The sequence below is a fragment of the Podarcis muralis genome, chromosome 2 (assembly GCF_964188315.1).
Source record: "Podarcis muralis chromosome 2, rPodMur119.hap1.1, whole genome shotgun sequence".
Classification (NCBI taxonomy): Eukaryota; Metazoa; Chordata; class Lepidosauria; order Squamata; family Lacertidae; genus Podarcis; species Podarcis muralis.
In genome coordinates, this window is record NC_135656.1 from 4,276,564 (window position 1) to 4,292,243 (window position 15,680).

Consider the following 15,680-nt stretch of genomic DNA (forward strand, 5'->3'; position numbering starts at 1 on the left):
CATGATAAAATGCTAGAGCTGTTTTCCAGAACTTGTCACAACTGTCTTCCCAAATAGCTTTTTGCCACATAGAACCTTATTCACTCAAAGGCTTCAAGGTGCCAACTTCATGGTGCCTGCAATTTGCAGGAAGATTGCACTGTGGTGTACAAAATGCTGTGCCTGGGTGGTTCACAGAATGTGCCAAAGTCAAATTCTGCAGCCCGAATCAATTATGCAAATCACTCTGTTTGTTTACACTTTTCACAGATTTTATTCTACTTCTATGAATAAAGCATACTTTGTGCCATGACAACTGGAACTCCTGTTCAGCCCCATCCCAGTTTGAGATTCCACTAGACTTTTGACCAGCCATTTTCAATTTTGTCTCCAGTGGCTTATGGATTAGAAAGCTGCTTAAAAAACACAGAATGCTGAGATTCTCAGGATACTAAATTCTGCATCAGATACCAAATTCCCCATTTGTGCTGTGCAATGACACACAGGGAGACTTGTATGATAGCCTTGTATCTGCCACTAACAGACACAAGTCCCTCGGCAGATGTTTCAAATATGTCCAAAACAATGGCTTCTCATCACCTGCCCTCATCTTATCATTTGAGATCAAATGAGACAAGAGACAGGTAAGGTGGTGTAGACACTGGGTTACGCTTGTATTAGGGACCAAAAAAACATGTTTGATTTCATGTTGACTTATCTAGCCCAACTCCATCATTCCCACTTTGAATCGCTCCTCACAGATACAACCCTGAAAGGTTCTGGGACAGGCAGCTGGAGGTGTATATTCAAAAGCACTTAGCACCCACAATATACATTTATTTTTCATTGCTCTAGCCATCTTGATCAGAGGACTATGCCAACACTTCCTGCACACAGATCCTGACAAGTACATATTAACCCTATTTGCTAACTTCCTTGCCCACACAGGACCCAACTTGAGCTCTGAGTGAAGCTGAAATGTAGCTGGTAACACAAATCCTCTGGCGCAAAAATTACTTGGAGTTGATAAAGCTGTAAAGAAGGTAAAATGAACAAGAGACAAAGGCTGCTATCCTAATCCCACTTACCTGGGGGTAAACTGCATTGAATTCAGTGGGATTTACTTCTTGGTAGACATGGTCAGGATTGTGCTGCAAGTACCTAGCCCTGCTTTGTTCTCCTTTTCGCTCCCCCACCCCCACCCCCACCGGACGCTTATCTGAAACAGCAAAGTGCCCATTTTGGGGACACAGGAAGTAGACGACTTCCTAGGCTTTCAACGCAGTATTGGGGAACCTGTGACTCTCCTGCTGGATCAGGCCAAAGGCCCATCTGGTCCAGCATTCCTGTTCTCTCAGTGGCCAGCCAGATGCCTAAGGAAGGGCCACAAGCAGGACATGAGCGCAACAGCCCTCCATTCCAACAGCAGAGGCAGAACACAGCCATTATGGCTAATAGCCATTGATTGCCTTATCCTCCCTCCCTTGTCTAATCCTCATTTAAAGCTCTCCGTTAGTGGCTGCCACTGCTTACTGGGGGAGCGTATTCCACATTTTAGCTATGTGAAGAAGTATTTTCTTTTGTCTGTCCTGAACCTTCCAGCATTCAGCTTCACTGGATATCCGTGAGTTCTAGAGTTAAGAGAGAGGGAGAAAAACTTCTCTCTTTCAGGCTATCAGGATAATGGACATCAACAGATGCTATGAAGGGCACCAAAATGTATGTGCGTTGTATGTAAATGTGGGTGTCAGCTAAGCATGCTTTGGAGCTTGTTGATTCCTTAGCGTGCTTTGGCACATGTGATCAACTGTGAGTAAATGAGACTGAGGAAGTGGGCTATCTGCAAGCTTGCATGGTCTCTCATGAAAGCAAATGTTGAGTGCCTCCTCAGTGTGCAGGTGTGAAAGTAAGCCCCGGACACCATAACTGCACATGAGAATGTGTGCACAAATAAACTTTGTCTGTGTTCTATGTGAGCAGGCAACAGGCTTTCGTGAAATGAGTGCAATTGCACCAAGAGTATCAGCAGATTGCATACTACAAATGAGCTGACCCCACATTACAAGCCTAGTCATCAAATACTATCTGTAACTTTCTCAGCAACCCGAAATCCTGGCAATATCTCAGAGCAGGACAGGCTCAATTTATGTAGTATCCTCACTACCCTTGTGTCATTGTTCTCCAGTCATCTTGAATATTAGAAGGAGAAAACAGTCTTCTCTGTAATGCAAGGAATTGGACTTTCACTAAGGCAGATTCAGATGTACAAATAAGAGCTCCCAGACCATCTTCTGGGGCCTCTCTCCCAGCAAGTGATTCAGGAATTCCAGATGAGCATGTGAGTGCATACCTCTGTGGAGAAGGTGCACATGTGGCCAGTTCAGATATTATAATGGAGAAAGAATAATGGGAGCATTACTTGTGGGCCCTTTGTTGCTTTATTCTCATAGCATCCAAAGGGTTCGATTCAGCATGGACTCTTAGCCTTTCTGAGCCACCTCAAAGTGCACAAGGATCATAGAAACAGGCAATGCTCTTTTTCCATAACAGGCAACTTTCCCACTTTGCTGTGACCAGGTTATTAGTCACCTTGCATGCTCCCACCCCCAGAAAGAAAGTCATAGCACTGACTGTGTACAGAGAAATGCATGTATATACATGTTGTAAAGAAATTCAGTTGTCTAGAACATCTAGCCTCCCTCATAAGCGAGACCAGAAGGTGCCTAAAAGGGAACAATCTAAAAAGATTCAGTTTCACAACAGCAGGAAAATGGAAGAAAAGGATAATGGGAGAGGTATATCATTTCAACATAACTGGAGCTGATTAGCCCAACCGAGAAAATCAGGTCACTTCATTGGACGCTGACCCCAAGTCCTGCAGCTTTCTGCTAAAGTAGGTAAGCCGGCTACTGAGGGGTAGAGAGAGATAACATATATAGGCAAAACATAACAAAATCTAAGCACCACCACCAGCAAAGGGACAGCCATTTGCCTCCAAGTAAACACACACACACAAGCTTTGTGCCACCTGCAGGAGACAGCAGCAAATGCCACTTGTCTAGTCTGGCAGTCAATATGAACAATCAGTATCCACTTCCTTTGCAGACAGGAAGCAGAACAGCTTTGTCTGCATCCCAGCACCTCTGTGGCTTACATCATCAGTGGATTAACGGCTAAACATATTCTGGAATCTGCCACCACCACCAGAGTCCAAGAGGAGAGCCAAGGGCCCCCCTGCCCAAAGGTGACAAAATTATGTGCTCCTCGCCTTGTATCCTAGCTCAGAGATACAGGTCCTGGTGGAATATCTTCACTGGGAGCCACACAGGCACTCGCAGAACCCAGCTCCATTGCAGGGAGTCCTTGGTAGCTGGGAATCTCTTTCCAAAGAAACAACCTGGCCTTCGGCTCTGGCCATGAAACCCGTAAGTGCCAGGGCTGGGTCTCAGATCTCCTGCAGGAAGTCGACAGGGAAGAGCCCCACCTTGCGGCCAGTGTAGACTTTCACGTACCCATTCAGCTCCTCACCTTTCTGCACCACAATCTATTGCAGGATGAAGGAGGAAAGGGGAACAGGTAAGAATCAGAGCCAGATTGCTATGTCACATACAGTTGCCACCTCTCCCAGAGAGAGAGTGAAAACAGCCATTGCTCATTTCTGTAGGTCTGAATACCTTTAAAAGCAGCCACAGAGCAGCATGTAAGGCTTTGCTCTAAGCTAATACAATACACAAAGAAACAAAGAAACAGGTGTTGTCGTGGGGCTTAGAACCACCCGGATAAAGGCTTAAGACCCTGGATCTGGAGCATCCAGCTGGTGTCAAATTCTGTGCCTGGACTGTTGAGGCCACATAACTCCAGTGCTGGAAATCTTGCACTGGCTGTTCACACATTACCAGACCAGGTTCAAGATTTGTGTGTTCTTGTACAACTTGGGTCCAGGATACCTTAAGAAATGCCTGACTCCTTAGCTCCCTCAGATCTCCAGAAAAGTCACTGTTCGTGGTCCCCTATGGCTCGGATGCACAGCTTGTAAATACCAGGGTCCATGTGTTCAGTCTTGTGGACCCAATTTTGTGGATGAGATTAGATAGGCAATTAAGCTTAATAAATACAATACAAGTAACATGAAGTTGAAAACTACCAGTGCCTCACGAGGACCTTTTGATTCCAGTAGGCATCTTAAACAACTTCGGATTGTACAGTTGGTTTTAAATTTCATGTTACCTCTATTGCATTTGTTAAGCTTTATTGTACAGTGTTTAGATACTATTGTAATTAAGTGGTATATAAATTGACAAAACAAATAATAAAAATCAAAGTCATGTTCAGTTTGGCCCTAGGAGACACTTGGGCTGGATCTACAAAAGCGTTATTAACAATAAAGTTATATAACTCACAATGCAGTTTTCCATCGTTGAAGGCTCACTGCTCTACAGCGTCCTCTGGTGTCGCATTTTTATAATGCATTTCTAATGTTATAACTGATGAGTGTAGTGTTAAATGCCTATAGTGTTACAGTAAGTGCCTAAGCAATTGGATCTCATGGAAGAGAATATTCAACACTGGGGAAAGTGTCACAAGAGACACTTAAAGACTCATTTCAGTCTATTTGTCATGTCTGAATGATTCTAACATAGACCACGGGGGCGAGGGTGTGGAGAGACAGAAACGGGCAGAGAAGGGAGTCGTTTTTTCCGTTCAGTGTACAGAGCTGGAAAATGCAAAACTGTTTTGAGCATCTGGTGTGAAATGGCCCAGGAATTCTGGAAACAAAAGTGTGTAAGGGCTGGTAGGGTTACTTCCTGTTTCTGGATCTGGTTTATGGGGCTAATAATGAGAAAGAGAAACAAGGATGGATGAGGCTCTTTCAGATGGAGAGCATGGAGAGAAGGGTAAGATAAGCTACTGACTGTTAGCGGTGTTTCTGCTATTAAGTGGCTGCCAGGGTGAAGGTTCTGATACCAGTGGTCAAAAGACCCCAAAAAACTATTCTGTAGCCATGCATGGGTTTTAAGACAGCATGGGAAATATTTGTTTTTGGGTGGATGGGTCATGAAACTTCAGAATGGCCTCTACAGGTCAGATGATTGAGCCACTATTTTCCTGCCTGCTCCACAACATTTAATCCAAAATTATGCCACAGTCAGTTAGGAACACTCAAGAATTTCATTTGGTCTGCATTTTTTAAAGGTAACCATCCCTGATTTGCAATTCCCAGATGGATATGCAGATTGGAGCCCAATTATCCTTTGGTTTTCAACACTTCTCTGAATTTTGCAGTAAGGTTCTTGACTCAAGAAATGTACAAAATGAATATAAAAATGCGTATTTGACATTAAATAATGTAAATCCCCATGTATGTGTTTTTGTTTTTAATGTAGAAATGCATAGAATGAACTTATGAATGACCATATGTGAAACTGACTCAGATTGATTCATCCATCCCTACTGTAAGAGTGGTCGGCAGCAGGGAGATAGGGTGTTAATTGTGAAAGGATAAGAGTTGCCTCCAAGTTACTTACCTGATCCTTTTTTAGTGTGATCTGCCCAATCTCTTTGTTGCCCACAAAGGACCGCATCACTTTGTGTACCCGTTCTCCTGCACGTACCCGGATAATAAAGTTTGGTGGGAAGTATCCAATTTTATCGCCAATCTCTCCAATCTTCTTGCCCTAGAAGAGTGCCGCACATGGGGTTAAGGTGTAAAGAAGTCAAACCACCAGAAAGCCACATTCTTCTGCTTGCCACTAATTAGGACAGTTCAAATGTATTTAAACATTTAAAGCAGCAGTGGTGAAAGGGGCAGGAGGTACAGGGCCCAGCACAAATGTTCCAGGGTTTGGGAGCCCCTGGCAACATCCATAGTTAAACCAGTTTACATTTACCATGTGAACATGCCCTGACTAGCACTGAAGTGGTAGATAGAAGCCCATAACTCAGATATCAAGGGAGCCTGCAAGTCAACATCAAGGGGGATAGCTCTGAAACCACAACTGAGACAAGCCCCAAATAATGTTTGTGGCCCCACCACTTATTAAAGTTATTTTTCTTTTGTACATCTGTTCTAAGAGATCAAACACTTTCCCCTCAAATGACCAGATTTGACCCTGAAGCTGAAACACAAGTTATCTTCTGCTTATTATGTATCTTCCCTGCCCCTCCATGGCACATCTCCTCAAGGCAGTCAGCTCCCTTTTCTTACCCGCCACCATTCTTCATTGGAGTCGTCAACAATGGCAATTTTGTCCCCCGGGCTGAAAGAGAATGAGTCTGGAGTTAAAATATCGCCACAAATGATGGTAAACCATACGTTCCAATTTGCCCACAGAAATTCTGGAGTCTTGGACAGGTTTATCTGTCCCCCAACCTAGGTACTTGACTAAGACCGGCCCAAACAAACCTCCCCTTTTATTGCTACCACCACTCAGCAAAGCAAGGAAGTCATCAGTGAGCATTGGTAGTTGTCTAGCACTGCCATATTTATTCTTCTGCACCACACATCACAACAAGACCCAGTAGGTGGCCTTAGTGTGAAGGCATCAGCTGGGATATGTTTTGGGTGGGGCTCTGCTCTCCTCCCTATTTTTGCCCAAATCTGCACATGCGATGCCGTATTTTCATAGCACCCTGTTATGTACTGAGTTGAATAGGATCCAAAATGCAGCAGTCTGATTGGTCCTAAAAGAATAGGATTTAGAATGCAGTAGTCTGATTGGTCCTAGAACAATGCAGCAGTATGATTGGTCCGCAGGAGCCACCCAATCCAGCTCCAGGTGGAAGTGAATCCACAATCTGATTGGCCTACAGGAGAATCCCGGAATTAGCCAATCACGTGCAGCCCACGGTGTAAATAATGTATATAAAGCAGATATTGTGGGGGAACTTCCATTCCTCCTCACCACTATGAGCTGAATAAAGAGCACGAAATCCACTCTTGATTCTGAGTATATTTCACACCCCATGAGAAGCTGTTCTAAGATGGCTGTCAAGCTGTCAAGTCAAATCCCAGCATTCACCTTCCCATGTGGAATACTGTCATTCACTCAGGATTAGAGGTTCTTGAGGCAGAACCAAGTATGTCACCTTGAGCTCTTTGGAGAAAAAGTGGCATATAAGTGTAATAATATATTTTTTTTAAAGGAAATCCTTCAGTGTGAAGTAAAACCTGACAATGGATCTTTTGGCTCAGCTCCTCAGTTCTAACTGTTCATTACATTTGCATCCCACCCTAAAGAATCAATGTGTGTTTACTGAGTTGAAGAGCTTTACTTTCCCCCTTTCAGCTGTGATCTTTCAGATGTTTCCCCCAGAATGGCAAGGGTATATTACTGAGGGGAAACTGAGTTTACATTTTATTATTCCAGTGTCATCACCACCAAACCACTAGCTATAAAATTACTGCTCATTCAACTGGGAAAAGCAAACTTACCCATCACTATTGTTCCCTAGCACTAATATTATTTTCAGTGTCAGAAATGGAAACATGAGCTCAGAGACCAGGACGATAAGAATTTTGGAAAAGATTGGGAAATGTTTAATGTATATATAAAAAAGTATTGTTAATACATTGACAGGATTTTAAGAACACTTGTAATCTTAGATATAAAAGGTAAAGGTACCCCTGCCCGTACGGGCCAGTCTTGACAGACTCTAGGGTTGTGCGCCCATCTCACTCAAGAGGCCGGGGGCCAGCGCTGTCCGAAGACACTTCCGGGTCATGTGGCCAGCGTGACATCGCTGCTCTGGCGAGCCAGAGCCGCACACGGAAACGCCGTTTACCTTCCCGCTAGTAAGTGGTCCCTATTTATCTACTTGCACCCGGGGGTGCTTTCGAACTGCTAGGTTGGCAGGCGCTGGGACCGAACAACGGGAGCGCACCCCGCTGTGGAGATTTGAACCGCCGACCTTTCGATCGGCAAGCCCTAGGCGCTGAGGCTTTTACCCACAGCGCCACCCGCGTCCCATAATCTTAGATATACTATAGGATAAATTGGATGAATTTTTATTTTTATTTTTTTTAAGTAATAATGATATGCATTTGGAAAGGCAAATTAAGGAATCGGGGGGGGGGGTGGAGGGAAGTCACGGGATTGGGGGAATCCTTAATTTTAGATTTGAAATTGGTTTTACATACAATTGTGGGTGTGTGGGTGTTTGATAATATGGTTTTTGATATGGTTTTTAAAATTTTTGTATAGTTTGTTAAATTTCAACATTTATAAGCCACCAATGCCACCCAAGTCAGTGAACAAACTACAAATATTTTATTTGTTTGTTTGTTTTATTAAATTTCTACTCTGTCCTTCCTCCCAAAAGAACCTAGGGTGGCAGAAACATAATAATATTATAATTAACCTTTCAACCTTTTAAAAAATACACCCCCAACAATACATTAAAATATAATTCTGCCAGTATTAAAAACATTTCAAGAGCCAAAGCATCTAAACATCAATGCAACGGCAGCATGGCCAAAAATCCCATCAGTTAAAAGACATTGTAGAAGAGGTGCACTTTCAAAGTCTTTTTAAATACTGAAACCGAGGAGGACCAAGGTTACAGCCCTTGAGAGGAACTTTCACAAGGGAAGGAGCCACCACAGGGAAAGCCCTGTGCATAGTAGCTGCCAGTCTGACTGAATTTAAAGGAAGTTTCAATGAGTGTGGCCTCCAACACCAGTCTTGAAGCACTGGGTTCAAACCCCCACTCAGCCATGAAGCTCACTGTGTGACCTTGGGCCAATCCCTACTTCTCAGGCCTAACCTGTGTCACATGGCTGTTGTGAAGGTAACATGTGGTCTCCTTGGAAGAAAGGCAGGATATAAAGGTAAACAAATATGTCTAGAGGCAGGTCCTTCAAATAACCTGGCTCCTCCAAGCCATTTAAGTTAGAACTTTTAAAGTCAAACCCAATATTATGAATTGGGTCTGGAACTGCCCAACTGGTACAGAATAAGCATAGCATGTTTTGACCGTCTAGCTTCCATGAGCAAGCAAGCAGTCACATCCTGCGCCAAGTGAAATGGTTTATAGGTGACAGCCAGGAGTAACCTATAAGATCTAGATTCTGTTGGCATCAGGTTGGCTAAGGATATGAGAAATACAACCCAAACATTTCCATGCTGGGACTTGCCTCTGCAAGACAGTGAATTCAAGATCAGCTGACCAACTGATCAGTAAACTCTGACCAACACATACAAATTCCAAACCACTTACTGAAAATCCAGGTCATCCTTCTCCAAAGCTTTGAAGCGATAGAGTGCAATGAAGTAGTGAGACTGCTGGAACCCAGTTTGCTGCTTCTTATTCTGTCCAAGGGAAGAAAGGAGCCCATCAAGACTTAAGCAGTGGAGTTTAGGAGATCATTGAGGAAACCCAAGGTTCAAAAGGAATGGCCTATACAAACACTTCCCAAAATCCATCCTGGCCACAGAAGCTGGACAGTTGTGCATTGCAAAAAGAGTGATTTTTGCACCACCTAAAACAATGACTCCAATGTGCATAAATGCAAATTTAGAAATAATGACTATAAAGAGCACTACAATACATCTCATCGTAGTGGGGAAGACCAAAAGTGATTTGTGCGCCTGCTCAGTCGGCTCACCAAGTGCTGCAAATTTTTGATGGGCAACTTCAGTGCTTCTATTCTTTAGTTTTATGGTTCTTTATCTTGAAATGAGACTTGGACAGCCCTCCAACAGAGGACATCTCCCAAGAGATAATAAAGGAATGTGTCCTGTGAAGTAGGACACAGAGCCACCTCCCCAACTGCCAGATCTTCAGTGGTGCACAATAACTGCCCCAGAGAGTTCAAGCAGCTCCTTGCAAGCAGGAAGAACCAGCCCCAGGCAGCCATGTAAACTGGCCTCCTCACAGTGCTATATACTCTGTCCCTGTCCAGTTTGTAAAAGTATTTCCGTAGCAGCCTTCAGTTAAAAAGACTCCAGGACAATTTGCAACAATAAATAAAAACCACAGGGAAATCAGGAAAAGGCAATGCAGTAACAGCAGATATCAGAAGGTGGGGAAGATAAACCAGGGGATTTCTGGCTGTGGAGGAGGAGGCTTGTGGGTTGGTGTGGACGTGCATCATCTCAGTGCTGCTGGCATCTCACTTCAGGAAGGGCACACATTACCCCACCCCCACCCCCCAAAGGGGGGAAAGGGGGCAGGCAGGTACCTTATCATCAGGGGCATTCTTCTCAGCCTTCTGTGCTTCTGGATTTCCTGGACACAAAAAGAAAAAACCCAGCATTCAGATAGGGGCATAAGTAGGGAGAGAAGGAGATAAAAGAAGAGTGAAACTCAAATTTGTCCACTCCCCAGGCATCACTACACTCTCTCCTGGTTGAGTGTTCAGGGCCTAAAAATGAGGAATCTATATAGTGAATCTCTCCAAATCACCATTGTTGCTTTTACTCTGTTTATTACCCTTACGTACAAGATTGCAGCAGTTCCCAGTTTAGTTCTCTGTGCATTTTATTCACCCCTGCCTGCCTTTCCATGTTCTCTCTCTCTCTCTCCCCCTCCCCCCTCTCTACTAGAGACCAGCACAAGGAAGACAGCAACTCTCACTAGTATTATAGGTGCCAAGGTCAGCGCCTCCATGAGAAGAGGTGAAGCAATTTGCCTCAGGTGGCAGAGCCGCCCCACTCCAGTATGGCTGCAGCCAGGAGCAAGGATGCTGCTGCAGTGGCAGGGCGAGTGGCAGCGCAGGCGTGATGGCAGGGGCAGGAAGCGTCAGGGAGACAGCTGCAGGGCGCTTTGCCCACAGTGTCAAAACATCCCACACACACACACCCCTTGAGAGGTGCAGCCGACTGCCATAACTGCAACAGCCATTCAGTCAAAGGAGAAGAAGCAGAACGTTAGGTCCTGCTTCTGTTTCTTCTTTCCTTTCCTGTTCTTCCTTCAGTGCCAGAAGGCAGCAGCACCAGTCTATCCACTCCTGGGCTAGTAAGGAGAGGGAAATGGTGGCCCTCCATTAGGGGTGGGCCACTAGGTCAATTCTGGTTTCTCTCACTTTGTCATTTTTCCAGTCTTCAGTTCTCCACATTTCTACATTAATTGCAATTTATTTATTCTGAAAAGTAATTCATCAGCATTTTAGTGTGAATTTCTTCTAACAGACATAATATAATGCATTTTGAATGTTATCTTCTCTATACAGTGGTACCCCGGGTTACAGACGCTTCAAGTTACATACGCTTCAGGTTATAGACTCCGCTAACCCAGAAATAGTACTTCAGGTTAAGAACTTTGCTTCAGGATGAGAACAGAAATCGTGCTCCGGCAGCACAGCGGCAGCGGGAGGCCCCATTAGCTAAAGTAGTACTTCAGGTTAAGAACGGACCTACGGAACAAATTAAGTACGTAACCTGAGGTACCACTGTATATGCATTTTTTGCACTTTACCCAAATATATGATTTTTATTTTATTTTTTTACTCATTACTTGGCTAGAGAACTGCATTGTAAATTTGAAGGACTGTAGATTTCAAAGTTTGGCTGTACTTTGGTTCTCAAATTATCTTGGAGTTTGCATTTACATGTGAACTGATTCAAATTTTTTGCCCCATCCTTAAGGGATGGAGGGAGGGAAAGAGAGAGAGAGAGAGAGAGAGAGAGAGAGAGAGAGAGAGAGCGCTGTCCCTGCAGGACACCTGTTCCTGTTAGCATTGCCTCGAGGAAGACACAGATAGCAGCCACTTTCTCTGCAGCCTCATGCAAACATACACCCACTGGCGGAGGAAGAGGAGTACGGGGGGGAGCGCACCACCCCCGGCAGTGCGATCCCAGTGGGGTGCCATCGCGGCTGTCCCCCTGCCAGCGCTAAGCGCCCCATCTGCTCTCCGCGACTCGACTGCATACACCCACCCATGTGCCCAGTCTTCCAATTCATCAGAACGATAAATAAACAAACTGTCCGTTTATATTCTTGTTTGGAATTTTATGCATTCTACCCCTAAAGATGTCTGTCAGTGTTTTCCTACTCCAAGAGTGCCGTTGGCTGACCTGCAAAGAGAATCCAGCTTATCCCAGTGTTTATGGCAGTGTCAGAAAGCCCAGGAAATAAAACCTGGCACAAGTTCCAAAAGGGTTTGGAAGAATGCCACCCTCCATAATAATCACTAGGCAATATTGTCCCAAATACTCAATATGTCACTCCCTTGGAACCTGAGACTTGTTAAAGATGAGTTCACCAACATTTGAATTGAACATATATTAATTAGGTAAACAACAGCAAGGGTTGATTAAAATTATGCAGGAAGTTAACCCAACTTCTGCACCAAGACGAGCTGGATATCTCCATCTACATAAATTATGTAAAGCAAACTGGCACACATTTGTTAATTTTGCACCATTCATTCTACAGATAAAGTGGCACTAAAGGAAGGTCCTGAAGTCCAACTCTTCAGAAAATCCCAATAAGACTCCTTCTGGTATGGTGAAGGGGGGGATACAAAAAGTCCCCAACATATCCATACAGAACTGGGAATCTATACTGTCTGAAATTCTGTAAAGTTTCAGACTTTCTAAAGCTTTAGACTTTCCAGGGCCCAGTCAGTGCAGACAATACTAAATTAGATGGAGCAATGCACCAACTTGGTATAAGGCAGCTTCCGATGTTGTTCCTATATCTCAGCCCATATGTTTTCAAGCTTATTTTTGCACACATAGAGGCTTGGAAGCTTGAGTGTGGGATGCTGCTTTTAAAACCAAATCCAAGCTTCTCAATTTGCCAAACTATTTAATCTATAATGTAATATTATAGATTATGGCTGAATCTAGACACATCAAAAAAGCGTTTCAGGAATCCCCTCTCTACACGCAGCACCCTGCCAGGGGTATTGCATACCAAATTTCCAAGCAAATGTGGCATCATCAATAGCATCCCCACCAGATCTTGTTCAGGCACATATACCATATTTTTCCATGTATAAGATGAGGGTTTTTTCCCTAAAAAATAATGCCAAAAATTAGGGGGTGTCTTATACATGGATATATCTCCCCCCCCAATTTTCTTAAATCTGAGTCCCCCAAAATAGGGGATGTCTTATACATGGGGGCATCTTATAGATGGAAAAATACGGTATATTATTATTAATCTTACGGCCCATAACATAGATACAGAATAAAATACAGATTCATACAGACAACCCCCCAGGGAAGGGAGACCGAAGTGTTATTTGTTTAGTCATGGGTATGTTGATCTTTGATTCGTATGACTGCTGAAAGAAACTTTGCCATGGCTGCTGTGATATCATTGGACTTGTCGTCCAGAAGATATTTGGTATAGTAGGCTTCGGATTGACCCGGCCGATTTGCCAATAGTGGTTTAATCAATGTGTCCCTTGCTTGATCATATTGTACGTAATGCAATAAAATATGCCTCATGCAGTTGAGTATATACGGTACAGTGGTACCTCAGGTTAAGTACTTAATTCGTTCCGGAGGTCTGTTCTTAACCTGAAACTGTTCTTAACCTGAGGCACCACTTTAGCTAATGGGACCTCCCGCTGCCGCCGCTCGATTTCTGTTCTCATCCTGAAGCAAAGTTCTTAACCCAAGGTATTATTTCTGAGTTAGCGGAATGTATGTAACCTGAAGCGTCTGTAACCCGAGGTACCACTGTATATGGAAGAAGGTGTTTCATTAGACACCTGGGCCCTGGAGTCCTCTATGGCTCTGTATGTCCACATTTGTATGTACTGTATGATACAGCATGGCTAGGTTTCATTTATGGTGATAAATTTCCACAACCCCTTTTTATTATTGTTCCTCTGGTCTCTTCTAGAATTGGTCTACCTGAGTTCTAGATCTAACAAATAAGCCTTTGGACTACAGAGTCTTTGAAGAGCAGGGTTTTCCAAGGTCTGGCACTTACCTGCCTCAGGTTGGCCACCCTCATTTTTAGGGGCCTCTGTTTCCTCCTCCATCATAGCAGCCAATGGCTAGAAAGCAGGATGGGAAATGTGTCAGAAGGCATCAGCTTTGTTGCAGTTGACTGGAATGAAGCATCCTCACTAACTGAGGCTGCACAAGACTCAGGGTTGGGGCACACAGCAGGGAATTCTGGGTTATGTGAAACTAGGCAAGGCCTCAGGAGTTTCTGGCAGATATTTCCAAGACAATGTGCATAGGAGCATGAAGAGGATAAGGAAAGAACCTCAATTTGTGGGTGGTTTATATAGGTCTCCAGAGAAGGATCTGGGGAGACAGGGTTGCCAACTCACAGCCAACCTCAAGCTGCTATATCCTTAAGTCTTCCAAGGCTGGGAAAAATGGTTAAGTATCATCTTCCCTGCTAAAGAGCTGAAGAAGTCAGATTTACCTGCCCCGTCTATTGTCCAAGAACAGAGCTATACTTTACATTAATTAATGCAGTAGGAATGATGTACCAGTAATTTGTATTTGCACATGCATAATTAAATGTTGACATGTCTGCTGCATTTTGTACTATGTTTTTAATGTAAACGAAATCATGTAATTAAATATTATATTTAAGATTTTTATTGTGTATTATGTGTTCGATGTTAGCATTATAAGGTATTATGTATATTTCATAAATTTACTTGTAAAACATATTACTATTACTACTGGCTACTACTGGCTGCTACTGGCAACAGCAGTTTACGGGCACAACTCCTCTTCCCCATATTGTAGCTCCCTTACCCATGGTCTCACTTTACAACATTGCACATTTATCTGCCCCACAGAAGCAGCAGCAGCAGCAGATGTGGGCAAGAAAATGTCTACACCGTGGGATCTGATAAACTGTTCCTCAAGGTTATAGTTGGAAAGGGGGAGCTAAGCTGCACAGCTGATATTTTTAGCAGACTCCTGGCAGAATGCTTGAGGAAGAGGGCTGCAGCCTTCCAGCGGAGTGGATGAATTAAATGTATAGCTACAAGGAAGGGGAGTGGGGTGAGGAAGAGGTCTGAAATACTGCAAGCCACATTAACCCTTTAATTATTTTATTGTAAAGGCATTAACGCTTTAATTGAGAGCTAATTTAGTCCTGATTCCATCACTCCTATCTGGAGGGCACTTGCCACGGCTCTCCCTGGGAGAGGCTGCTATGGTTACGAGACGATGATATGATACCCTCCTGTGTCATGATTGTTTCCCCACACCATCTCCCTTACGTTCTTTTTGTCATCCTGCCCTTTCTTGCGCTCCTTGTTTGCCATGACAACACCTGTCCGCAGCGTCTCAAACACAGGGTCACTTCGGTTTGCTGTGGAGTGAAAAGCAACAGCAACAGAATTAGGCTGCTGTTTGTGGCAATGGAAGCCCACCTTTGGAAGGGGTAGAGGCTTGCAGCAGGTTACTTACCACCAGAAAGTTGTTCGGCACCGTATAATGGAGAGCTGTAAGCACGACGGAAACCTGGGGGCTGCAGCGCAAAAGAAGAGTGTGACGCACAAGTGAAAGGGAGAACCCAGCCTCGTCCAAAACTAAGGAAGAAGGACAACTCTTTCCTAAATACACTCCCAGTAGACCAGCTTATCCTCGGAGAGGCAGGAACATCAATTTTTGGAAATATTTTCACGGGTTGCAGAAAAAGCCTCTGGTGATTCTTTGGGGACTACTGTGGAAGGGGCAAAACAGTTGGCCTAAAACAGTTGGCCCAACCTGGGGCCCTCCAGGCAGTGGCGTAGCGTGGGTTGTCAGCACCCGGGGCAAGGCAAGTAATTT

The 15,680-nt window shown here is 44.1% G+C and overlaps 1 protein-coding gene across 5 annotated transcripts in view; it reads right to left on the reverse strand.

Moving 5' to 3' along the window:
- Positions 1-629: 629 nt before the first annotated feature.
- STAC3 (SH3 and cysteine rich domain 3) overlaps positions 630-15,680 on the reverse strand; it is a 31,600-nt gene continuing 16,549 nt past the window's right edge. For all 5 annotated transcript variants that reach the window (XM_028721282.2, XM_028721279.2, XM_028721281.2 and 2 more), the window contains 8 exons: positions 15,318-15,378; positions 15,128-15,219; positions 13,867-13,933; positions 10,160-10,206; positions 9,196-9,287; positions 6,185-6,236; positions 5,505-5,654; positions 630-3,523 (listed from right to left, as the gene is read on the reverse strand). In XM_028721282.2, the coding sequence (XP_028577115.2) occupies positions 3,425-3,523; positions 5,505-5,654; positions 6,185-6,236; positions 9,196-9,287; positions 10,160-10,206; positions 13,867-13,933; positions 15,128-15,219; positions 15,318-15,378 (660 nt within the window). In that variant the 3' untranslated portion in view covers positions 630-3,424. The remainder of the gene's footprint in view (positions 3,524-5,504; positions 5,655-6,184; positions 6,237-9,195; positions 9,288-10,159; positions 10,207-13,866; positions 13,934-15,127; positions 15,220-15,317; positions 15,379-15,680) is intronic.